Source organism: Scophthalmus maximus, chromosome 1 (genome assembly GCF_022379125.1).
Source record: "Scophthalmus maximus strain ysfricsl-2021 chromosome 1, ASM2237912v1, whole genome shotgun sequence".
Classification (NCBI taxonomy): Eukaryota; Metazoa; Chordata; class Actinopteri; order Pleuronectiformes; family Scophthalmidae; genus Scophthalmus; species Scophthalmus maximus.
The window spans coordinates 25,246,762-25,273,014 of record NC_061515.1 but is presented as its reverse complement, the minus strand read 5'-3'; the positions used below and the strand labels follow the sequence as shown (position 1 = coordinate 25,273,014).

At 44.4% G+C, this 26,253-nt stretch overlaps 3 protein-coding genes across 7 annotated transcripts in view; 1 reads left to right on the top strand and 2 right to left on the bottom strand.

The window, feature by feature from the left end:
* The window catches only part of eml3 (EMAP like 3), a 35,777-nt gene extending 28,503 nt beyond the window's left edge, over nucleotides 1-7,274 (bottom strand). For 2 of the 3 annotated variants that reach the window (XM_035627858.2, XM_035627881.2), the window contains exon 1: nucleotides 3,766-3,814. In XM_035627858.2, coding sequence (XP_035483751.1) covers nucleotides 3,766-3,799 — 34 coding nt within the window. In that variant the 5' untranslated portion in view covers nucleotides 3,800-3,814. Of the gene's footprint in view, nucleotides 1-3,765; nucleotides 3,815-6,822 lie in introns of those variants that run through there. The other variant, XM_035627872.2, reaches the window with a different exon arrangement.
* Nucleotides 7,275-7,690: 416 nt separating this feature from the next.
* ecsit (ECSIT signaling integrator) lies at nucleotides 7,691-13,849 on the top strand. Of its 2 annotated transcripts, none has more exons than XM_035627943.2 (8): nucleotides 7,691-7,843; nucleotides 8,544-8,699; nucleotides 9,557-9,938; nucleotides 10,124-10,347; nucleotides 10,884-10,941; nucleotides 11,886-12,034; nucleotides 12,522-12,627; nucleotides 12,739-13,849. In XM_035627943.2, exons 2-8 carry the CDS (start codon nucleotides 8,559-8,561, stop codon nucleotides 13,026-13,028), a joined length of 1,350 nt encoding a protein of 449 aa, XP_035483836.2. In that variant the 5' UTR covers nucleotides 7,691-7,843; nucleotides 8,544-8,558; the 3' UTR covers nucleotides 13,029-13,849. The 2 variants fall into 2 exon arrangements, with proteins under 2 accessions (XP_035483836.2, XP_035483845.2); XM_035627952.2 differs by having other exon boundaries at nucleotides 7,742-7,843; nucleotides 8,551-8,699.
* On the bottom strand, nucleotides 13,833-25,283 carry si:dkey-28a3.2. Of its 2 annotated transcripts, none has more exons than XM_047332013.1 (7): nucleotides 24,916-25,283; nucleotides 20,217-23,661; nucleotides 19,052-19,741; nucleotides 17,236-17,285; nucleotides 17,090-17,151; nucleotides 16,654-17,001; nucleotides 13,833-15,915 (listed from the first exon to the last, which is right to left on the bottom strand). In XM_047332013.1, the coding sequence occupies exons 2-6, from the start codon at nucleotides 23,481-23,483 to the stop codon at nucleotides 16,685-16,687; spliced, it is 4,386 nt and encodes a 1,461-aa protein (XP_047187969.1). In that variant the 5' UTR covers nucleotides 23,484-23,661; nucleotides 24,916-25,283; the 3' UTR covers nucleotides 13,833-15,915; nucleotides 16,654-16,684. The 2 variants fall into 2 exon arrangements, with proteins under 2 accessions (XP_047187969.1, XP_035483786.2); XM_035627893.2 differs by having other exon boundaries at nucleotides 25,147-25,283.
* Between the last annotated feature and the right edge of the window lie 970 nt (nucleotides 25,284-26,253).

Here is a 26,253-nt window from a genome sequence, read left to right as displayed (position 1 = left end):
AAACAGCTCGGGTGCATCTGCATCTCCTGCTCACACATATAAATTCCAAACGGATAATAAAAGGGGGCCCTCGGGAACACTAGTGAGGTGCAAAGCCCTTTGATATTCTAGATGACACCTAGTATATCGGCAATGTTAAAAAATACCCGCATTTGAGCTCTGTTTCTGTGCAGTCTAATTTTGGAAATGTTCGTTTTTAGTAAGTCACTTTCTCATAGACTTCTATAGAAAAAACCAGTGAGTCGCCCTCTGCAGGGGATTCCAGAGAACACAGACTTCAGGCACTTCCACATCGGCATCATTTTCCAGACCCGGTGACTACGGACATTTTTTAATAGTCTTTGGTTAAGACCACTGACGGATGAAGTGAATAACGTGGTTCGTCTTATTACAATGTCGCCTGTGGGAGCCATTAGGCGACACGTGAACAGTCAGTTCTTGAAGTTGAAGTTGATGTTGGAAGGCATCAGACCTGGACCAAGGAGCTCAGAAAACAAAATCCATTTCCAGACAAATAGGTTCAATTCATAGACTGTACCTAAAGATGCACGACATGACAGCTCCCAGAAGTGAAGCCCAATCATCCTGATCGCCTCCAGTCGGCTGGCTGCACCTGCAGTATAGGTCATAGCCCCTGCCTCCTATATGTTAGTGGAAAGTACACGTTCGCAAGAAATGTTCTCAACTGATTGACAGCTGACACTGACTTACGATTGGTCGAGCTCATGCTCCACACCGCGAACACTACTGTGCAGACTCTGGGTCCAAATTACATTAAAAAGTGCAAGATGGCAGCGCCCGTATCCAGGATCTTTTAGCTACATTTTTTATTTTTCTGAACATTTCATTAGAATGCACTTCAGATTTAAAGCTCTAACTTACACAGTCAGCTTCGGCTTGATGACGGGCTGATCATTTCGGTGGCACTGAGGGTCAAAACTCAAAATTTCAGAAAGCACAACATTTCCTTTAACAGAAAGGGTGGGGGAAGCCTTATTGTTCGGGATTGGACAGAGCCAGAGTCCCTGGCAACCGTTTACTGTCATTTCCTCTTTCTGCTCCTTGCTCAATTTGTGAATTGTCGTTATACTTAGACCCCACCATAGATATCAGATTTTATCTATTTGTTGTTTTTCATTTTATAAGACCTATTTACGGATACTGTAGTAGTTCCATTTCAAACACTTCCACACACACACACACTCTCACGCACACACACACACACACACACCAACACACACACACGCATGATTGCTTTCCCACTCTCCTCTGAACGGCTGGTTTTCTTGTTTTCATTTTTTCAGTCACAAGCCAACACTGTGGCTGACTCAGTTTGGCAGTGGGTCAGGAGAGGCAGGAATTTGATCCACATTACACTCAGAGCAACTGCAACTGGAACTCTGGTTATTATTCAGACTTCTTCAGATCACAGCACTCCTGTGTTTAACGTGGGGTTTTCGAAAATGTACATTTTGACATTTGAGGTTTGCAATTCCTTCCCCCCCCCCCCCCCCCCGAATCTGGTGAATGCTCCTCTATGTGCGAATTTCTGCTGAATGCCTTCCTGCCCCCAAAAAGCAGCAGCATGCAGAGAGGACCTGACAAGAAACGATACATGCATATCATCTCCTGTAAACAAGCAGTGTTTGGAACGCTCATTAATGGTGTAATGGTCATTCAAATGGTCAAATACTGTCAGAGCAAAACATACTTCCGAACAGCAACAGTAGCAATAAAGTCTGGATTACTTCCACACAATAAGGCGAGGGTTCCAGCTTCACCAAGTTATTTACACCCACATTTAAAATGTGTTTGTCCTCAGCGCATTATACACTAAACTGCAGGGGGTGCATTATAACCTAATGTCCAATATCAAGATGTTGCCAGTTGTGGGCTTGCTACCTTATATTCTGATGAGATAATATTTATAACCCTGGTGAAGCAGATCCCTTAATGGTTTAATAAATGATAAGTGGGGATGTTTTATCCCAAACACTAACTTTGGCTGTTGCACAGAAAATAGAGAAATAATTCCGGCTTGGAGCCATTTATTCATGGTATGTAAGAATCGTAGTAGTGTTGATATAACCTCACACTTGGGGTTAGGGTGACCCTGACATACAGTAAATGGGCATTCATACAGAATGACTTTAAATCGACTCAATAAAAACATATTTAGATGGCGAAATGCGCCTCCCGTGAATAGAGTTTGGTGGTATTCAGATGAAAAAAGCCACAAGTATCCAATGATCCTAAAAAAAAAGAAAAAGCTGGAGAATTTGATTCCCGAAGCTGGGAATGCAAGTCTTCTATTTGATTTTCACTTCACTGACAGGCTCAGGGTCATTCCAGGTCTTGTGGGAGGTTGGCTGGCTGAGAGCTGCTCTGATGCAAACACACACGCACGCATGCACACACACACACACACACACACACACACACACACACACACACACACACACACACACACACACGGTCTTGGACTGTTTGGATTGTTCTGTTGAGTCTTAGTGCACATCTGCACAGTCTTTCTTGTCCAACTGGTTGATGTTTGAGTTTGCACAAACTTTTCTTTTGATCCAGCTCAATTACAGCCAGGCGAAGAATCAGCCCATATAATTAAACTAGCGTGACTTCCCATTTTACTCTCAATCTGGAGGGAATCTGTTTGTAATTCCAGTTATTACCCTCTTCTCCAAATATCATGTAAGTGAGTATCAAAGATTCAGAAGTGAAAGATAATTTCTACAAATGCTTGTAATGTGAAAATATCAGTGTCAGCCAAACAGCAAATTCATCTCCTGCAGCACTTAGTTGACAATTAAACGCCACATATTCTGCGTCCACCCACTTATTCTCTGTGCCTCGCACTCTGCGTAATGACCTCAACCACCTACAGAGCAGTTTGTCCCAAAGCGCACAGCTCGCTGCTTTTAGTTCCCTTCTTTGATATTCTGACACCCGCCACTGCTCCACATCCTGTACGCCCCTGCACCAGCGCCCGAGGTCCCGTCTGAGAAGTGAAACACTTTCTCTTCCCCCGCTGCACCACAGTGACGGCACAGTTTGTATGCAACATTATATATTCCCACATTATATTTTATTCATGGGCGCTGTGAGTGCTGTTATCTAAGTTCATAGTTCATGATGTATAAATAAAATTGAATTTCAGGTACGGTTTAAATCTGACATGTTACACATATAAACAAACATATATTACTGTATTAGTTAATTGAAGCGGAACTAGTGTGTTCTGTCTGCAGCCCCCTGCAGCCAAGATCGCTGCACATTGTCACGTAAGAAAGCATTCAAGCTGTGCACGTCTGAATCTCTTTTTTACGACGAGCAGCCAACGAGGTATGTTTATGTTAAATGGACTAAATGGACTGTATTTATATAGCACTTTTCTAGTCATATAGACCACTCAAAGCGCATTACAGGAAAGTCACATTCACCCATTAACACACATTCATACAGCTATTTGCCGCGCTGTTTATTCTATCATTCAAACACATTCATACACTGCCGGAAGAGCTGCCAGAGGCAATTCAGGGTTAAGTGTCTTGCCCAAGGACACACCGGCATGCGGAGTGGTGGACGCTGGGATTGACCAATGGTCTAAGTATCACTGGGCCCAGAGGCTTACAGGGGCCCATGACGGGAGGATATATATATAAAAAAAATAAAAATGTATATATGTATATATATATGTGTGTATATATATATATATAGTTTTTTTAATAATAATGTAATGCGCGCCGTTACCTCGGTGAGTTCCCTCGGCACGAAGCACGCACATTCTGGACACAGGACACACTTAACTCAAAAATAGTGTCCCTTAATTTTCTCCGGTGCTTGCTTCTTTCATAACCAAAGTCAAAATCAGAATAATGCTGCTCCTGTGCTCAGTTGTATGTCGTCTATCCAGACGCTAAAAGATAGAGTGTGATTAGCCGGCTCCACCTCTCTCTCTCCTACAGCGCCAGAGTGCCAGAACCAGCTCCACATATACCATGTTGAAATCATACAATCATATGCAATCAGAGTGGGAGGAGAGTCGTTTTCTTCTGAAAAGTTACGAAAGGAGGCTTGTTGGGAAACGGTAATTTGTCCATCCAAAGACCTTGCTCCTTTTCATTTGTAAAAACTAACGTACAGAATGAATGCAGTGATTGTGTTAACAGGTTTCGTGCATTCATTCACACTGTGTAGGCCTAGAATGAGTTGCTGTGCTTTAATCTGTTCTATATTTATTAACGGTATAGCAATTGTCTGCTTTGCGATCGCACACCATGTAAATGTATAAAAAAATCTGTTTTTAATCCGCTCAAATTAAATTTTAAAAAGGTGACAGGGTCCCAACAACAACATTTTCGCCCCGGGGGCCAAAATGGAAAACTTGGGAGAAAACAGTTTGATTTCCATCATTATTGATTTCCATTTCTTGGCAAACAGCAGTTGAGCTTCTTAATTTAGATTCTTGAGCAGACAGAGATTCAAAGTGGTATGCGTGCTGAATGCACAACTGCCAAAGTGGATGAAAGCATCTAATAAAAACCGTCAACATGCCAGAGGAGAGGGTCCATGTGCAACTTCTCTTGCTGGCTGAAGCAGACAAAAACATGATGCAAGAGAACAGAGCAGTGAGCTGCTCCTGACGATCTCAGAGAGAACTTACTGATTTTAATAAGCAGAACAATCATTTTGTTGATGCAGACTATAGGTTTCTTCAAGCCCAGACGTTCAATGCCAGCTTTTCTGTTTCTGATACTTTGTGCAAGAGACAAATTTAGGTCAGTGAAAAACAGGTATTCGGGTTTGATATCCATCACTAGGAAACTGAAATAAAGAGACCTCTCGACCAGCAGACTCTAGAAAAATAGCATCTCACACTCACGCAGAAAAGAAGCAGTATTTCAACATTCAGGGAAAACCAGCTACTATGATGCAACATCCTGCGGGTCTCTGCACAAGCTGCACTGTCCCAAATCCACACTGCATCGGCTGCAAACAGTTTAGTTTCTGTTTTCCCACTGCAACCAGAACACATTACAGGATTCTTCCAGTCCGTTACAACTGTGTTCCTGGTTTACGTAGGTTTGGTCCCTCCATGATCAATAACAATACCGTCCTAACCGTAGAGCCACAATACAATAATTTTTTAAAGACCTGTCAAAACCCTAATTTAGATATAAGACATTGATGCGAGTATGAATGCACTACTTACTCAAAACCATACAGTGTAAGAATAAGTACATATATATATATATATTAGTATGAAACTGGGACACTGTTGGGACAAGTGATACATTTTAGGTGACAGCTTGTTTGCAACAAATAGGGAACTAGGCAGTTAAACTTTAGGCTCTCTAGAGTTAAACACTTGCCCTCCTTATACATACTGTATATCACTTTTTGTAGTCTTTTATTAATAGTTTTTTTCCTATTTTTTGTTTTGTTTGGTACTATTGTGTATTTTTTTTTCCATTATTCTACTTCCTTGATGCCTTAGACTCTCGCTGCTGCTGTGAATTTCCCCGGCGTGGGATTTATAAAGTCTTATTTTATCTCAACTTATCTTATTTTATCTTAATGCATGCACTCCTTTAGAGCTTGACCTTTTGCCCCCTGCCTTTGCACAAACGCTCATCACCATAGCTTGTGCACTACAGTCATTGGACAGCGAGACACGTGCAGAGGGGGCTGCGGAGTAACGGCGCATCCGCATCTCATACCTGCAGAGTAATGGAATCACCTTCACTCTGAAACAGGAGAGGACGAACACCACGAAATCAGAGCGGCATCCTCTGCACTGCACTTTCCTGGCCACAGCACCCTTGTCCCTGTGTGAGATTGACTGTTCCCCCGGTGCCCTGCTGCCCCACCGTTTTACAAGACAAGCAAACACAACATCAGCGCACGCGAGTGGGACGGCGGGGCCGACATATGTGCAACAAAAGCAGCATTGTGTGCAACAGCGTCGCAGCTCCCGTTGAACAGCGAGCTTGGTGAGGGGCAGAGCAGGTGGAGCAGTGATTTTTTTTTCCACAATTCCCTATATATATGTATTATTCCATATCCTGTAACCCCACTGACAGCTCTGCTGATCCATCGATGCTGCTGCTGCAAAAAAAAAACCTCCTTCACAACATGGTGATTTTAACAAAGGTTTTTATAAAAAAGTGGATAAAGTCTCCTGCCCGTTTCACGTGAGACGAAAGAGGGGACCAAAAGGTTTCAGTCACGCCTCAACGGGATACAGAGAGACAGCCGGTTGACAACGAGGCCGAGGCGTCACGCGCTGAAACAGAAAGCGGCGTCACAGTCATCGATCACTATCGGAAAAATGAAACCTTGATCGGGCGTTTTCTCTAATAAGACAGTTGGATGCTGTTTAATGACCAGACGCCATCGTTTGATTCGGTGCGGCCACGTCGAGTGTCTCCCACACAGTCCTCCGCCAACAAGAGGAACGACTTCATTTGTGTATTCGTTAAATCAAAAGCTGCTTTGACGTTTATGACAGATGTGCAGACGAGCGAGCCTGAACGTTTGGCACGTCTATCAAAAAAAGTGTCAACGTTGTCTGGCGTATCAACGCAGACAAAACAACGACAACAACAACATCAACAACAACGCTGACAAATGTTCTTTAACGTAGTTTGGCAAAGGTTTCCCCTGCAGAAGGATGTGAGCGCGGCACATCCGAACACGGACCGTCCACGAAGCTGCCGCGCTCAGTAAAAAAAAAGAAAAGAAAAGAAAAGTCAGTATCCCCCGAAGCGCAAACACACAAAACGTTTCCCGTCTTCCTCTACTCACCCAAACTGTTGCTGGAGGAATTCATAATCCGAGGGTTTTCAACCGTAGGAAGTTTCCTTAGATGTGAAGTGTGTTTTCCATGCTGGGAGAGGAGTGTCAGAAGTCACGCACTGGGACGTGTGTCAAGCCGCCAGCTCTGACGAGCGGCTAACCGGAAATGTGGATCGTTTTACGTAAAGCGCGTTTTTTTTTCTTTCTTTCATAAACCATTCAAAAAATATTTTTAAAACATTCCTAATTCGCGTAGACATCAAAAAATAATATTTACTTACTATAATGACGGGTGTAAAATTACGACATAAAAAAGCAGACACGCCAGTAATAGCTAGTCTCCCGGAAGTAAATATATCTAACTTCACGTTATTCACGATAAAGTACCATGCATAGATTCGTTAATAACTCTGTCCAACACCCATTTTGTCCCAGTCGCTGTGACCGAGTAGAAGTAGTGCCCCGGAAGAAAAAAGAATGAAAGCACGCAGCTGTGCGACATTTGCTACATTTACATACACCTCGGCAACTGTCAGGCAGATACCGCCGGACGGTGGATGTTCTCAGGGAATTTGTCTCCACCGCGCGGCGGGCTTGTGTAGCGCATGCGCTCAGATGCTTGTGTCGTTTTTCACAACCCCGCCCACTGCCGTGTGGGGTTTGTGCTGCATTCAAGTGCTGCTCGGGTGGTCCATGTTCCCGAGTTAGTTTTTTATTCATGCGCTTTTAAAATCAGAATGTAGGGAACCACACGGTCTCTCCAAAATATGTATTGTATGATTTGATTTTATCATGTTATTTTTGATGGACTTGATAACTTTTCTAACAACTCCAGGTCACTCTGCTCTCAGTACAATGTGTACAGCACAGGGGTTTGCGGAATGGTTGTGTGTGTGCTAATGTTTCTGTTGTTTGGCGGAAGCTAATGTGTGTAGAACCAGGATGTGCCGCCGGCTTTCCAACATGGAGGCGTCCACACAGTGATTTCTGAAGGAGAATTCATCTCTTTCTACATTCGTCGTCCCGAACGGTGGGTGCCTAGTGATGGATGCATAGATGCATATGTTATTAGTCGCATGTTACACAATAGTTACCACTCTTGTCTGACACATGCGGGATTACACACATACAAGCGCCTGTTTTATGTTTCATTGACTCTCGACAAATATCTGTAGGCGACAGATGGTGACTGTCACTGTTCAGGCCTTTCTGTAAAAAATCATTAAGATAAAAAACAGATGAAGCTGGTATGCAGTCATCTTCCCAGACAGAAATAGTGTAGAATGCTATAGATGACATGTTTTTTTAATGATCTGGAAGAGTCGAAATGGTCTTTGTAATTTAACTTTGAGCTATCTATTTTTGTGACAGAGTAGATTCTTTTTCAGGTACTTAAACTTAACTATTGAGGACATAAATTACCATGTTGACCTACTGTATGTGTTAGACTATGTTGGTTTTTGTTATGTTCTGAGGATGCAATGTTCTGTTTGTAAGCTTCTGTTTTTGCTGTACGTTTGATGTACTGTGAGTATGAATGCTATGGATGGATGTAATCCATTTTATGTAATATTTTCTTATCGAATAATAGAGACAGAAGCTAATGGGGATCTTAATAAACTAAACTAAACCCATCTGTTGTCAGCAGACTCTCAGAGCCGCATTACATTGCCAGGTTTGAGTTTGTCTGGACCTTGTTTATTTTCCTTGTGCTCCCCTGTTCCCTGAAGGTCACAGGTTCCACCATGAAGTGTGTTCGCGCTCTGCTCCGGCAGCAGTGTCTCAGGCTGCAGGACCAGTCAGTCCGGCCTGCCGCCCGGTGCGACGCTCTGCTCCAGTCAGTATCCTCCGGTCAGCCTGGCGTGCTACACAAGAGCCAGCACCAGGTAACCTCCAGTCTCCGCACGGGGATTCTAGTCTGTAAGCGACACATTCGGTCCGCTAGTAGACCAACAATGAATCTATATCTACTAGAATCTACTTTGTATGTGTCTGTCCTAAGCCTCAAAACTCAGTGCAGAAGAAAACACATAAACACACAAAGAACACGGAAAGTCACAGAGAGACATCTTCACACAGGATTTATTGTAAATAGGAAAATAACAGAATAGTGCTAGCCTTATCTTTTACTGGAACATCATTTTACACTGTCTCTCCAGGAAGACGTTCACAGCGTTGCACTGAAAGGTTCAACAAATAGTCGTGTAGCCTTATGGAGAGGAACATGTATGACATATTTCATATACAATGTTACATTTTGTTGTCTGTGATACAGCCAGAAATGATAGACCATCAACATTAGATTTTTTTGAGGCTTTACAAATACCTGATTACAATTTATCAATTACTGTAAATACATTACATAAAGAAACATTTTCAATGAGAATCCCTTATTTGTGTTATGTTAAATGATTGGTATGTTTTTGTTGGACAAACTACTGCATGTAGTGTGTGTGTTTGTTTGTGTGTGTGTGTGTGTGTGTGTGTGTGTGTGTGTGTGTGTGTGTGTGTGTGTGTGTGTGTGTGTGTGTGTGTGTGTGTGTGTGTGTGTGTGTGTGTGTGTGTTTGTGTGTTTGTCCTTTTATACTGAGATTTTGTTTCTGTCCTCTCAAATGTCCATCCCGGTTCACTGCTGATGTTTGTGGTGCTGTACTTATTACTTACACTAGGCACAATAACAAAATCAGGAAGGCAGAAATTACTGTTTAATTGGATATTCCTGTTTTCTATACATTACTTGTAGGTGTTGAGGAATTTCCACTCCAGCCCAGTGTGTCTGTCTGCACCTAGGGACAACGTGAGGAGAGACAAGTCTCTGATCACTCACGATGACCTTTTCGAGCAGGCAGCCAAAAAGGCCAAAGTCAAAGCCACATTCAACAAGGTGCTGGACATCTACACCAAGAGGGACATAAGACGTCGGGGTCACGTGGAGTTTATCTACGCCGCCCTGAAGAGGATGCCCGAGTTCGGCGTAGAGAGAGACCTCGCCGTCTACAACAAGCTTCTGGATGTTTTTCCCAAAGAAGTGTTTGTGCCCAAAAACTTTATCCAGCGAATGTTCAACCACTATCCTCGACAGCAGGAGTGTGGAGTGCAGGTTCTGGAGCAGATGGAGAACTACGGTGGGTATCTGTCCCAAGATTCAGTCTCCTGGGGAGAATTCCTGGAATGCTTTGGAATTTAGTGTTACTCTGGACAGGGAAAGGCAGCCATCTAGATACATTCTCTCAAGATGTCAGGGAAATATAGAGTATATAGGTCATACAGGATTATACCAGTGTCTTCATTTTGGGATGATCATTTTCAGGTATCACGCCCAACATGGAGACCAAAGTCCTGCTGGTCCAGATTTTCGGAGAGAAGAGCCACCCCATGAGGAAGTATCAGCGCATCATGTACTGGTTCCCCAAATTCAAGCACACAAACCCCTTCCCCGTCCCCAAACAGCTGCCGGAGGACCCGGTGGACCTGGCCCACTTCAGCCTGACTCGCATTGCTAACGACCTGGATGCAAAAGTTAGCGTCTACCAGGTACGACTGTAGGCTTTTATGTTACTCTTCGATGTTTGTGTGGTGTGCTGTGCTGGGACCAGGATGTGGTTAACCTAGCTTAGCATTAAGACTGGAAACAGCTGGCGGGTTTTGTCCAAAGTACAAAAATACACCTACGCTGGTGATAAATAATGAGTGAGGCATTTGGAATTATCTGCATTTATGTATAAATTTGTCTTAGCTCTTTGTCAGCTCTTCATCTTGGTAACAACAATGAAGAAACACAAACTATTTGACCGAGGACCAGGTGGAACTTAATACCTCACTGCTGGTCGTCTAAGACAAACCACTGTGGAATTGAATGATTGTTGTTGTTGCTGGGAACTGTCACAAATTGTAGAAAGGAGCAGAACTTTCTTGAATGCAAACCAACTGTTCCGCTTCGATGAGGACATGAGAACGAGCATGCGTTGGCTTTTACCATCTAATTTTTTATTTCTTTATTGACATCAATCAAACTGTCTGTCTTTGCCAATAATAGTAATGTCTGTTCCTTCCTGTGCTCTTCCCACCAGCTGCCATGCACAGATGTCACAGAGAGCGGAGAAGAGATAACACTTCCACATATAGTGGGTATGGGAACAACTTGTCTCGAGTTTGATCACAGAGCTTTGTAGGATTCCCTTCACTCATGAAATTTGAATGGTTCACTTCGGCATATGAATCAGATTTGGGTAGGAAGCTAATAACAAAATACTCTATATGGGAGTGGAAAAGCCAAAAGGAAACAATACCCTATATATGAAAGAGGAGTGGGAGGCTGTCAGTGGAAAACGACTAGCTCGCAATCTTGGGAGAGAATTTGGCTGGAAAAAAATAAACTAGATTCTTTAAAACACCAGCACAGACAAAGTATCAAGACACAAGGTGTTGGCGGTTGTGTGGCGCAAATATAGCAAACCACTTCCATATATTCTGGGGGGGGGGGGGGCTTCAATTAGCCCCTACTGGCAGGAACTAAAGAACTATGAAGAAATACATGTGAGGTACTTTACCTTGTTCCGCATGTAAAATGGCTATTACCAGGAAATGGCTTAAGACAGAGGTACATAAGGTAGAGGATTGGATAGAGGTAATGTATGATATATATAAGATGGAGAAGTTGACCTTCTCTCTCAGGCTAGGAAAATTATTTATTCCTGGTGATGTAACAATATGGTGAAATTAGCCCTCCCATGTTCATTTATGAGATGGATGAGAAATGACAAAGATATATTTGACTATGTGCAAAAATACTTTAATAAAAATAGAATTTATTGAAAAAATTAAAATAATGAATTTTTATTTTCAAGATGACTCAAAATATCTCCACATATCTGGGATTATGAGTAAAAATATGGATGTTGCTGTAGTCTTTTAGAAATATAAAAGTGATGAGTTTATGATTTCAGCTGTAAAACCAGGGAACTGCTTTTTCTCCATCTCAGCCATGACAATTGTCAGTACAGTAGTGATGGCAGATCCATATTCACCTGGACTGTGGCTCAGTGTTTTCCTGTGTTGTCTGCTGACGTCAGGGATCCAGAGCCCGAGTCAGATGGAGCTGCTGGACCAGCACAACCCGAGCAGGCCAGTGTTCGTGGAGGGCCCCTTCCCTCTGTGGCTGAGGAGCACGTGTGTGTACTACTACATCCTCCGAGCTGACCCCACGCCGCCTGATGAGAAGGTGGGGAAACCCCTCTTATAAAACTTGTTTGGCAGCTTAAAAAATGATCAATGCATGAAAGTAGAGCTGCAACAGATAATCGATTAATCAATTAGTTATCCATTACTAAGTTCATCGCCAAATATTTTGGTAATGGATTCATCAGTACAAGTAGTTTTTATGGAAAAAAACGGGCGTCGGGTGTGTTAGTGGTCCGTAAGTCGAAACCATCCCAAATATATTTTTTCACACTGCTAACACACTTGCACCTTTCACACCTGCAAATTTGGTTTGGATCAAACTGGAAAGTCCGAAGGTCCGGATCAAACAAGGTCGGTGTGAAAGCACCCTTCAAAAAGATCTTTGCGGAACTCAAGGAAAAGCAATGACATAGTTTCCTTTTTTCCTTTTTCTGACTATGTAACTAATATTTATTATTATTTTAAAGTTACAATAAAATCTTAAAGTTATTTCTCACTAACTGAGACATCTCTGTGTCTCTCCACAGGTAGAGCAGCCCTATGATCCAGAGAGATGTCTGTACTATCCTCTGCAGCTACAACTGGATTTGGACCGTGACTTTGGAGACGAAGAGACCTTTGACATAGACGACTGTAAGATATTTACATCTTTCCTTGTGGTACTCGTTTAACAGAAACCATCTTTTTCGGTGTGTAATGCAGCTCTTGTGTCTGTGTGTGTGTGTGTGTGTGTTGTTTATCCAGTGGACGAGGGCCCAGTCTTTGCCATGTGTATGACCAGTCAGGGACACCAGGCCACCCTGAACCAGTGGATCTCTGGCCTCCAGCAGAACAACCCCATCCTGGGTCGGGTCCCCACTCTTTTTCGTCTGAACGCCGGTCCCAGGGAGCTGGACGCACCGGCTGACACAGAGTCGGGCCACCACCACCACAGGCCTGAAGCAGAGAGCCAGAGAGAGGAGTCACAGCCTGAAGAAGAACCTGAAGTTATTGTGGAGGCAGAGCTAAAGAGAAGACAGGGGAGGAAACAGTGAACAGCGATCAAACTGACAAAGTAAATCATTGGTTAGGAACTGAACAATTGTTCATTTAACCAGGCAACACACATAGTCAGCAGAGCCCGAGGAGGACTCCTCAAATAAATTAAATTAAAATAAAAAACTTTGCTTCCCCATTTTAATCTCTGTCAGGGGTTCTGCATAGGTGTCAGCTTACATTCATCTAAGGTCGTGTTTCCCAACTTGGACCCCAGTTCATTCCGAGTGGTTGTAACATGATTGAGGGAAAGGAAGTGAAAGAAAAATTCTTAAATCCATTAGACAGGGTAGGGGGTCACAAGTCAAAAACATGGTCTACAAGGTGAGGGGGGCATTTTAAGTGGCTTAAACTAAATTGCCAGACTGTTCTTAGTTCCTCATGTTTCCACTCAAACCATAGACTTGAAATAAGACCTACTACAAGAAGGAAATTAAAAAGAACCCAGATACAGGCGCGGACAGAGTCTGTGCGCTGTTCGAGGTGTGGAGTCGCGCTGTCAAGGTCCCGCCAACAGGCGCTCGACCAATCGCGAGTCGCGTCTCTCAGCTGGACGTCATGTCGTTTCACCCCGAGTTAAATTTAGCATCGAGGTCTATGAAAACCCTTATGTAGTCTATATGGTGTATACATATTCATATCGTAGTCCATATACAGAACGCTCATAGGGCATATGCATCGCCCCCAGATCATTATCGTCCTATTTCCAAAACGTGTCTGTCACGGCTTACGTCTGATCTGCGAGAGAAATGAGAAAATACTGGTGGAAAAAAAAAAAAAAAAGATGTCAAAGAACAAACCCAAAGGTAGAAAAGGTTTATTACTTAAAAGGCATTTGAACATTCCCTTTGAACTGGTAAACAAGTCAGGATTACATTCTCACAAGGTCAACTAGCTTGGTCACTTCCAGCCGTTTACAGTGTTGTGGCTGTGCAGGCGGCAGCTTCTCGAAGCCGGACTCACCTCAACAGCCTTTGTGCTCAAACAGAACTTCTTTTTTTTCCAGCATTTTTTTTTTTTTAACTCTAATACAAAAAATAATGGGGAATGATTTCCAGAGCTCATCTCTGGTATACAACTCTTCATCCATTTACTACTCATGCAGGGACGCCTCTCGATCCTCAATACTCACAAAATGAGATACTTTTGTCTACCGTGGAACTATCTATGGGTAATGAATAATGCATCATCAATAATCAGTCGTATAGGAGGATTCAATAAATAATAAATAAAGTTGCACAAAGTCAAAAGAAAACACCTCAATCATTTGAGTATTTTGTGTATTTACACTGCAGAGGACTTTACACAAGCTGATATGAACAGCAGGCGACTCACTGTAAAAAAAAAAAGAAAGAAAAAAGAATGTGTCTAAATACAAAAAGTCGTCAAAAAAGAATGTGTAAAGTTTAAGGTTGGAGCTGTAGGCTGCCACATACAAAAACCTGTGGAGCAGTTCCAGACGCCCATGCAACAATTAAAAAACTAACTAGTGTCCAGAGCACTCGCACACCTGAACCCCACCTGCCAGTAGAGCAGGAAAAAAGCTCTTAGAACTATACTATAGTACAAAGTGTTTAACTCTTGTGCTGTGTGCGTAGACACCTTTTTTTTTCCAGATAGCTGGCGACACAGGGTTTTATTCTAAATTTTACTGAATAATCCACAGTCGATATCTATAGCTATTGATAAAAGCTCTGATATGATCTGACAACAGCTATTAACACATCCTTCCAAACCTGACACTGCATCTCTTTCATCCATTTTCTTTCAGCTGTCCAACAATGTGATGTGTATTGATTCTATTTGAAAGCTATTTTATATCCATTTTGCATTTCACGGGTCACTAAACCTATGACTGTTCATTGGTCGGAATGTAGAACAAGTCCATGTAAATTTTGGAAGAAAAATATGACATAATCTTCCTCAAAGTCAAATTCATAAATGATAAAACACAGCACTTCAAGCTGAATTCTCAGGGGATCACATAATGCATGTTAACCTTAAGGGGTTAAAAATTACAATTTTACTTTTAACCTGTACTTATGCCACAGTGTGTTTTTCTTTTTTACATAGGTTCTTTTATTATCTCACAGTTTCAGAAAAATACCTGCCCTGGAGTCCTGGATGTTTAAATCTAATATTTTTGTTGCTGCACCGGCCCATTACCCAACACTGTCCGAGTCAGCACACTGGTAGCACAGTTGTGTAAATGATGGATTTAGTCAAGTGTTTGGCTTAAGTAAAACATCAAGCACAGACAGACCTCTGATGAATTTCAAAACTATCTGAATGAATTTGCAAATAACTAAGAAAATCCAGCTTTTTTTATTGAATTTCCCTCTGGGGTTTGAACAGAGAACACTACCCAAAAGCAAAGTTATGCACACAGATAGAACTTTTATAGAGTCCATCAGATTGAACTTGAAGTCTGTGGAAAACACTGAAATAATATACTGGATTTTGAGTAAGTGGGGCATGAACCGAAGAAAATAAAAAACGTGTAAATCTTATCTTGTCCATTACAGAGAAAGGTAAAGGATGCATTTAGTCCAGTTGAGCACAGAGATTATGTTCCCTATAATGTTGGACTTCTCCTTTTAATATTGAACATTGTTATAAAATCTCAGTTGTGGCAGCTTCAGTATAAAAATGTCCATACTGACTTTCGAGAACAAATATTACAATCCTGGTAGGAAAATGAGGTAAAGCTGCTGTCCGGGTGAGCACAGCATTCTCTTTGAAGTAGACTAATATGAAGGTAAACACTTTGATTTGACAAGAAAAGGACAATAAATAAAGAACACAAAGTGAGTGTGGGGTTTCTCTCCTGATCGTGGTCTTCAGTTGACTCCTGCAGTCATGTTCTCTGTTGATCACTTCCTGTTTCTGCAAAACAAGTCAGACAGTTTGGCAAAAATGGCAAAAGGAGTTGCGTGGAGCAAATGTGGAGATGATACTCCCATACAGTCTAAATACTATATTTTCAATTGGGCTTGAAAATGAGTTATCAACCTGGGGGCAATGAGATTAAAACAAACTAATTATTATTCTCTAACATTTGTGTTTTTCTCATAAAATACTGGATAGCGATACTGGATTTCCTCCATCAGCAAATAACATCCTTTTGATATTTATAGGGTATAGATATTTCTGACTTGGGCTTGTGGCTGTGTGGCTAATCGGTGTCCTTGGGCAAGATTCTGAGCCCCGCGCGTTTGTCTGTATATGTGCGTGCTTGTGTGTGTGTGTCATAGAGGCACGACAAGTCTCCGCTTCTTCCCACTGTACAAAAATGAATCTCAAATATCCTGGACACAGGATCGGGATGTGATGTGGATAATTCATGATAATATGGTAAGTTAATAAATGGTATATAAGGCTCATGCAGGGTATTTTCATTTTGTGATTTTTGCTGTCTCACAGCAATATCCCCAAATAAAGTCATAGATATTGTGACCAGTGGCTGTTGGGATATTTTCCTGAGCTGGTCCTGGGCACTATAACTTCATGAATAATCATATATGTGTGTGTATATATGTATATATATATATATATATATATATATATATATATATATATACACACACACACAGTATATAAACAACACATTAACAGCTACAATACCTTGCGCTCTCCACACGGCTTCTCTCCGAGGTCATGATGTACCGCTGTGCTGCTGGAGTTGGCTGGTGAAGAAGCGCTCCCGCCGGGACACCTGCTCGTCCCAGGCCTCCAGTATTCGCTGTCTCTCTCCGGCTTCCAGGGTCAGCGTGTCGGGGTGGGCGTCGTCGATGTGGGCCCTCACGCCCTCCAGGCTGTGGGAGTACTGCAGCTCCCCGCACACCATGCACACCAGCAGCTGGTTGAGCGGATCGTAGTCCATGAGGTAGCGGCTCCTCCACACGGTGTCGGATATAGACCCTTCCTCACCACTGTTGCTGTCGTAGTCAGCGAACAGCAGCTCTGCGTCATCTGTCAGGTCAGAGGAGAGTGATTTTTGTGCTAACGTTGCCCAAATGTTCATTCTCGTCGGTTCAAAGTGAAAGAGTTAATACTCCACCTTCTATTGGCGCTGTGTAATTTGAGTATGGACATGATCCCGGGTCAGTGTCCACTGAAGTTCTGTGGAAAAAGGAGAACAGTCACATTAATCCTCATCCCACAAGGAGCCCGTGGCAGATAATTGGCACAAATCACATCTCCTACCTCATTAGATGTTCCGACTCGTCAGAGGAGCTCACCCACGGACCACAATCCTGCAGAGATGAGACATAAACAAATTATTCACAATTCAGTTTTTCTCAATTCAGTCACCTGAGGAATTTTGTGAATGCCTTCGCGTTTAAAACTGAGCCGTGTCCACTTCCTGCGTTTAAACTAACAGCCTGTATTAATCCAGTCATTAATGTTAGATATGGATAAGCCTATAGGAGCATAATCATGTCTGTGTCTACAATATTAGCAAATCAGACAAAAAATGCCACGTGAAGCTAGAGAGTGAGCTGAGACAGTCGAGCTCTCGGTGGAACCTTTTTCATATTGCATCTCTTTGTCGTCGCCTGTGTGACGGTTGTAGTTGCGGTGTCTCTTTGTGGTCGCTGTGAGTTTCTGTGTTGTCGTTTTGACGTCGTTCAGACTCGGGTTCATAATCCATTCATGCAAGATGTCCTCGGGCGAACTTTGTCATGGCTCTGTTGATGCCATCAAGGTCATCTTGGCCTGGGCTTGGTCACAAATGATAACACAATGCCTCGGGGTGGCAGCCTAACAAAGTGACACTATATAGTTGCATCACGGGAGTTGGAGGATCTAGTATTTTTGGAACGTGAACCACACCAGTGACTGAAAGCCACAAATTTTCTGTTTCCACTACTTTGATTTTGTCCATTCTTCTTTTAATCTCTTGCCTAAAGGCTGAATCCAAATTGAGATAATAATTTTACTGTATAACCTTAGAGATGGTTAGAGGCTCTCTTTGCATCACCCCAACACGACATATTGATTTTTTTCTTTTCTTTATTGAAGTAAGTCATCAGTACACAAGGTGGCCACAACCATCTGTGTGAGGACACTCCCTGGTGCTTGCTAAGAGGTTCTTGAATATTTAATTTAGTCATAAAGTACAGACAAGCATCGTTTTTTGTTTCTGTTAGTTGTGTTTTACATCAGACGCACTGTCTGTCTGTCTGTCTGTCTGTCTCATACTTTAGAAGAAGTGGGAGACCGTCACAGAGAAAAATAGATGCAAAAATTCCCAAGTGGAAATGGTTGCTCCCTCAGATGACGCTTTAAGGTAGTGTTGGTTTTAAATAACCTCGTATCATCCTAGTTGTGGAACTCTACTTAAACTGTGTGAAGAGCATCCACAAGTCCGGACTGAGCAACAGAGCCTCCACTGTGGAGAAAATGGACTTTGCCCACGGTGGAGGATTTCATACAAACCTCCCCTCAAGGGCGGACCAGTGACCTCCAGTGCCTTTTTTAAAAAATATTTCTGTTCCTAACCCTGCTGTTTTAAACCACTGTCAGATTTTGTAATCTGCGTGAGACTGTTTTCCATGTTTTTACGGAGTGTAAGAGACTCACTAGTTCCTTCTCTCCTTTTTAACAATGGTTTTTGGTCTCTTTAACGTGGTTTTTATTATGGGAGCTGGCTACAAGACGAACAACAAAGAGAAGTGGCAGTTCCTAAACTTTCTTCCAGGTGAAGCAAAGATGGCGATCTATGTGGCTGGTGAACCTCAGAGTCAGACTCTGGCGAGAGTTTACTTTTTATAAAAACATTGCATTTTGCACAATTTTTGTGCAAAATACACAAAAAATTGTTTTCAAGGGAAGTATGAACTAGCACTGGATTTAACTGGATTGACTGTAACAATATGTAAATGAAGTGTTTAGTCTCTCGCTCTCTCTCTAAGACATACATACAGACACCAAAAACAATCATTTAACCCACAAACAGACGTGTGAGGTGTTTGATTATGAGTAGCCTGCGTGGGCCACAGAAGAAGGTTTTGTGTACCTGCGTGGCTCTTAACTGTGTCGGTGGGTCCTGTGCAGGTAGGATGTGCCTCCAGTCGTTGGAAGCTCTCCTTGGGGTAGGTCCCTTGTCCTGAATGGCCTTCCGGGCTCTCTGCTCTTTCTTTTTTATCCTCCAGTACTCCCGCTTCCTCCTCAGAAAGTCCTCCTCCGACTCGCCGGGGATGGGCTTCGGTGGAACCATGGTGCTTATTGGTACCAGCTTGGAGGGAGGTTCTATCATATGTGTGGGGCTCTGAAGTCGAGAACAAGGGATCGTCATTGGACCGGGGATCAGATCTGGAGTTTGACTATGGGGTTCAATGGGCTGCAGGTTGATGCTGGACAGTGGGTTGTCTGGGGGCTTCAGAGTAGGGAGCGATGGGGCTGAGTCTTCATCTGTGCTTCTGGACGTCCACTTTCGTGGCACGACTTGTTCCGGATTCTCAGGAGCTCCCAGACAGTCGGACGTGATCTGTGAAGGCTCGGTGTCCATGTTGTTCTCCTCACTTCTGGGGGAATAGGAGAGACTGGGGATGGGCAATTTGACCTGGAGTGTGTCCACTGACTGTTCAGCTTGACGTGTTGCCGGGCGAACAACCGGGACAGCAGGGATGCCGGAAACCGCGCGCGGAGAAGCAACTGATGGTTTTGGTTTGAGAGTTGGTTTTGCTTGAGGATTTAGACCTGGAGCCTGAAAGACAACAATAGGACATAAACAAAAAAAATACATTTAAAGTGGACCCATCTCAGTCACACATCTCCTGGTTTTGCCGTTTACAAGAAAAGTTTGTGGTGTAATGATTCAGGTTCGATCTGGAGAGGGGCACTGCCTATAAGACCTGAACTCTGCTTTTACCTTTACCACCAGATGCCACCAGAAAAGTACAAAAATGACACAATGGGGCTTTAAATAAAATGATATGGTGCACTAGAATCAGTATCACTTTTCAACTTTTCAGAAAAAGTATTGAATCAAGTATAAATGCTAAAGGACCAAAAGTTAGCCAGCAAAGGGGTCAGAACTTTTCAACTGTTGCTTTTTCTGAATTTTGTTGTGAAATAAGTAAAATCAATATTTTATCAAACTAAAATGTTGCTATTCTTATTGGCCATAGTTACAGTGCAACACAGTGTATCAGCGAACAAAACATGGTGTGTCACTTCACCTGGACGTCTGATGGGGAAAGCGGACTGCTGTGTTCTCCCGGCCTCTTGTTCTGCCTGACCTTTAACCGGGCCCGTTGCTGCCGCTTCATCAGCTTCCAGTACTCCCTCTTCTGCTGCAGGCTGGTCAAGCCGCCCTGCACAGTCCCCACACTGCAATACCTTTGTGCCGATGGTGACCTGCTGTTTTGGCATTGTTCCTGTGCCTGACACTGTTCTTCAACGTGCTGTTGCTGTGGTTGTAGCCGATCCGCGGGTAGCTGTCGTAGCTTTGGTGGCTCTGGGGAGCGGCGATTCTGAGGGCCCACTTTTTGGGTGCAGAGCCTCCGCGTCCTGCGCGGTGAAGATGGACCATCGGCGACTTCCATTGAGGGGTTTAATATGAAGTTCGAAGGGGTTTGGGAGGAGTGCTCACAGGTGGGAAGCTGCACTACATCACTGGAGGAGGGAACAGGTGGAGGTGTCTCACTAACTTGCGGCAAGTCTTGGAGATGAGGGCTTGGCGATCGTGCGTGTACCAAGGCCTCGGTGTCTGGCTGCCAGCTTTTTATCTGCAGCGTCAGGTCAGCGGCCAGAGGAGCCGCTTCATCCTTTTCAAAAAAGAGCTGAGGTAAATCTGGCTTCATCTCTGGCTCCGACGCCCCTTCCGCTCTCCCCATTTTAATGTCGGGCGGCTCACTTTTACACTCCCTCACCGTGCTAAGTGATTCTTCCAGGAGCTTCTTCATGGAGGCCACGGCTCGCAAAGTGGTAGCCTGGCTGTCTGCACTCAGAGCTGGATCAGACTCTGGCTGGGGTGCTGGAGGTGGGGATTTTGGGTGTTTGATATCTGGACAGATGGCTTGTTCCGGTTGTGAATTTAGGTCAGCTGCTGGCACAGACTCAGTCTCTTGTTTGATCTCATTTGCATGTGGTGTAACAGGCACACTGTTGTCGGGAGGAAGCTGTGCATTTACTGTTAGTTTAGTGAGACATCTGCTCAGTGGTACAGAGGTTACTGCTACTTGCTTCTGGGCCTTCCTCCTCTGCAAGGCTGCAGTGGCCCTTGCCTGTAAGACGCCCTGCTTCAGTCGCGTCGCACGAGCTGCCCGCTGCTCACGTTTCTTTATCCTCCAGTACTCCCTCTTCTTGGCCATTCTCTCCTCCTCCGTGAGCCCTGGATCCAGAGAGAGTGCCGACAGAGATGCTGCACTACTTGAAACAGCCATTTTCATGACACAGCCACCGAGGCCGGACCCTGCAGTTGATCCTCCAGAAACAGAATCTTCAGGAGTTTGAGGATGAGTGAGTGTGAGCTGACTGACAGCTTGGACCGACAATGAGTGGGAATTAGAGAGAGTTGTGCTTTCTAGCTGAGTCCTTGGTCTGACCGACAGTAGTCTTGGTGGCTTGTTGACCAACTGTCCAGAAAGAGGAAAGGAGACTTTCACCCTTGCTGGGCAGAGTGGAGCAGGGGGCTGGTTTATTCTAATGGGGGCAATACCTCTTCGTTTAGGGTTAGGCTGATGTTGAGGTTGTGTAAAAGGGGTCGTAGTGGAACCTACATGAAGTTCTTCTATGAATTGGTGTGCTGCTGTGTTGTGACCTGTCGGACCCTTGGGAATTTTAATGGTCACCGTCCCATCTTCTTTGATGAACCCTCCGATGGTCTCAGAGGCGTGGGTCAGAGTGCTTCCTGCTGATTGTGTCAGCGCTCTGGCCTTCCTCATCTCCTCAAGGATTTTTTGGTAGCGTTTCACTCTTCGCATCAGAGAGTCTTTCTCCTTCGTCCGAGCCTTCGTCTCCATTGACAGCTTAGCTCGCTGTTCGCGCTTTTTAACCCGCCAGTATTCCCGCCGTTTGGCTAATATCTGCTCAGGTGTGTCATTGGGGTCGATCCTGGGGATATTTCCTGTACCAAAGACTGAAGCGAGCAGCGGGGATTTACATCTTGTGTTTCTTTGATTCATGAAATTCTTCTGGGCTTCAATGAACCTCTGTCTCTGAGTTTTACACCGTGCAATCCCTCGGGTGACATTAGAAATATGTACAAAACTTGGAAACTTTCTCAGCGGGACAGCTGTCTGTGTTGCCCTGTTCTCCTGTGGATTCTGTACTTTTATCTGCAGGTTGACAGTCGTCAAACTCGCTGCCCCAATTTGCAGTTTATTCTTTTCCCTTTTGACAGATGTGAATGTAGCTTTGGCCCGAGTAAGAGACTGCACCTGGCTCGCTCCTTTCAAAAACGACTGAGATGGAAGATGAAGTGGCGTAGCACCCATGAGTCCTGCTTTTTGTGCCGTTGGCCTCTGTACCACCATTTCTGCTCCCTGTATCCTCTCTCTGGCTTTAGCTATACGAGCTGCGAGCTTCGCTCGCTGTTCCCGCTTTTTGATCCGCCAGTGCTCTCTGCGCCTGGCTGCTCTCTCCTCCTCTGACTCCGTGGAAGGATGTGAGTTGCCAACACCTTTAGCCCTCTGTGTGGTGACGAAGGCACTCTTTGTTCCACCTTGAGGTGTTGTGTTCACTGCTTCCCCTTCGATTTTAATGGAGACGGGGCCACAGGGAGGAGACGCAAGAATCATACCCGTCGCCACATTGGTGGGTGAGAATTTGGTCTGACTGTCCAATACAACTCGCTCCTTTTGTTGCATTGTGGGGACTGATGTGCCCTGCATAGACCCATGGGGCTGAGGTGTTGTTTGGGTGGAGCTGCCATTGGTAAGTCTGGTCACTCTGACTGGAGGCACTGAGGAACTGGTGGTCAGCTGGGTACTACGAGGTGTGGGTGAGGTAACAGCTCTGTTCACAGCACCCCTTGCTGTTCGGAATTTCACTGTTGCTGCGTTGCCCCCGGCAGCTTTGGCTGAGACGGAACACGACGCTGGGAACTGTGGCAAGAACTTGTCGGGGTTCGTTGTGTGGAACCACTTCTGCTTCTGGTTTTCAGGGCCTTCAAATGAACTGTCTCCCAAAACATTTCTACTCCGAGATGCAGGAGAGACATTGGCTGTCTTGCAGGACTTGTCATTACTCTGCACAGGAGAAGAGGGAGCAGCTAAGTTGCCAGGTAAACCAGAATTTCCTACTGCTGGGGTATTTAAATGTAGGAGCTTTGTCCCTCGACTGTCATGTATTGGCTTCCCTCTCTGCTCCGACAGTCGGGCCCTCTGCTCTCGTTTCTTGGTTCTCCAGTATTCTCTCTTTTGGGCCAGGGTGGCATTGTCATATTCCGAGGCAGGCCGGTAGCGGAGGGACCCTGAACAACCTTTACCTTTTGCAGTTGGCATGCTATTGTCAGCGTGTACAGCTCATCAGTCTCATCCAACAGTACAGGTTGGCTCTTCCCTCGTCAAGCACAGTCCCGACTCCTTCGCTGCCATTAACTCACATGGTGTCCTCCCGTATGATGCTGCTCCGCCGAGCAGCTGCCAAATCTCTCGGACATCACATCGGTCTCCAGGTGTCCTGGGGAACAGAAAACGGGTCTTAGTCGCATCTCAATTTGTAATCAAACTTGACATTTGCGAGATCCAAGGGTAACAATTCATCTAGCGGGTTGTGACAAAATAATTTGCAATACTTCAGCCGTCCAATGAAAAATGTATACAATTTCTCGCCTGTAAAAGCCAAATCACTCTACCATAATTGTTTTGGCTTTACTAAGATTATAATGCTCAAGTGTTTCCTTACACTGTCAAAGAGATATTATTTCTAATATACACAAAGTGGCCATTCGATTATGTGCACCTGGCTGCACAGTCCAGTGCAATTTGAACAGAAACTGAATATTATAGTCTTTGTGAAGATACAATAGTCTATGTGACAGGAGAGTTACTGCTCCACTTTTACACAAGACATTATAATATCTCTATAGACAGAAGGGCACACCAATCCTTATTTGTTTCCCTTGCACGAAGAGCACACATGATTGGAACCTATCTGAAATCTACCCAACGAGGGCAAAGAGGCTATTTACAACTATTTGACACATCTTGAGCAGAAACTTAATTTCGCGCGAAATTGTCCCCTAGTACAATTTTGTATGTCCGATTTCAGACGATCACAGCTCAAATGTGACCACACCTGGTGCAGCTTCCCACATGGGACCGACTCGCATCCATAAAGCCACAGATTTCTGATAGTCGACGTCTGAAACGCGAGACATCGCCTCGTTCACATTTCGGCGCATGCGGTTCACATCACGAGCAACATTTCTGAGGAATCGCACATAAGATCCGGGGCTCGTGTTTAGTATCTCTTTCTGTAATCTAACTGAATATCATATGGGGCATGTGCCCCCCCCCCCCATTTCCACACCGAGGCTAGTTTGGTTTGGAGAGCGGATCAAATGCAAATGAAGACAATGCGCGAACACCGGAACGCCCATTGCTCCGTCACAACACTCGTGTGCGCGACATTCCACGTGAGACAGACTTCGTCTCGTTTGCGTGTCGACACATTGAAACTGTACGGCATGCAGCGACAACACCCGAGAACACACAATCCCATCCGACGGCATCGGTGACACCGACACGTCGCGTACGGGCAATGTGAAGACAGCTCCAGGAAGCAGGGAGGAAGCGGGGTGACACTGTCCCTTTAAACATGTCCCCTCGCTTCCTCCACTCCGAGCGGTCGCCGAGAACCATTTTACGGTCTCGTCCCGGCTCCGTTCGATCGCCAGCGCCGCACGGCCGACGTGCCGGAGGCGCAACTCACAGCGGGAAAGAGAACGTCGCCAGACGGAAACCGCCGCGTTCGGAGCGCGCAGCCGGCGCGTACGGAGCGCTTGTCTCTCTCTGTCGGCGGCACAATGGACAGGCTCCTTCCGCCTCCTGTCCAACGCGGACTGGCGCCTGTCTGCGTCTGCTGCCTGTCGAAAAGACTCGAAGCGCCCGCGGAGCAGGTCGCACGGAACCGAGCGGGAGGAAAAACATGCACATCCGTTACCTGGTAGTGACACCTAACTTTCCCGGGACAGTTTGGTGGACGGGGTTCGGACAGATTTTTTTTTGTTGTTGAATTTTTTTGGTTGGCCTGGCCACTGCAGCTACTTTCCGCCTGCCTGCCGTGCTCTGAGGGGCTGCCTTGACAACGTGAAAAGTACCAGGATGTGGGACCTGGATGCTCGCGCACGCGCGCGCGCGCACTCGTGTCTTTGTGAGGACAATTTGAAGTAGTCAGGCCTCACACAGAGTCAGGACATTGTTGTAAGAGATCCTCCGTTTTTCAAAAGGATATTTTAGGGTTAAGACTTACTTTCATGGTTAGGGTTGTGTGTGTGTGTGTGTGTGTGTGCGCGTGTGTGTGTGTGTGTGTGCGCGCGCGTGTGTGTGTGTGTGCGCGCGCACAGACAAACGTATACCGTAAACAATGAGCTCACCATACGTCCATGAGTGTACAGGATCGGCGGCTGCTGATTGGGGCCGAAGCTTGTTTGTCATTTGTGAAGACTGAATTTGCTGAAAGAAATAAAAAAAAAACAATCCGATCAACACATCACATTAACACCAAATAGTGTTTTTTTTTTTTTTTGGCCCACTTTGCATTTTGAGAATAAAGTTGAAATGTCGACACTAAGATAAGTAATGTTGAACTAAATTATAGGAGACTTTTTTTTCATTTTGCATATTGAGAATAGAACTTTTTTAAAGATTGAAGTTGAACTTTTAAGAATACATCAAACTACAAATGGTAGAGCAATAAGTTTGCCTCTACCAAATGCCATGTGTAGATATAATTTGTGAAATGGTACTTTCTTTTAGTATCCAAACAACTGTGGGCATGTTATCTGTATTAGGTAAACCAAACATTGGGTAATGCACAATGGTTACACCAGCACTCTCAGGATGTAATGTTTAGGCAGCTCACATACTGTAGCTGGATTTGATCACCAGAGGAATTTTCTTTGTATCAACCAACATCTTCCTCCTCTCATTTTTTTCCACATGTCTGGCCCCAACACTCTTACAAAGCTTGCGACATAACATTCAGTCAATTCCAGCTTGGAACAGCTGGACGAATGTCCATTGATTTATTGGCTTTTTGTGCAGATGA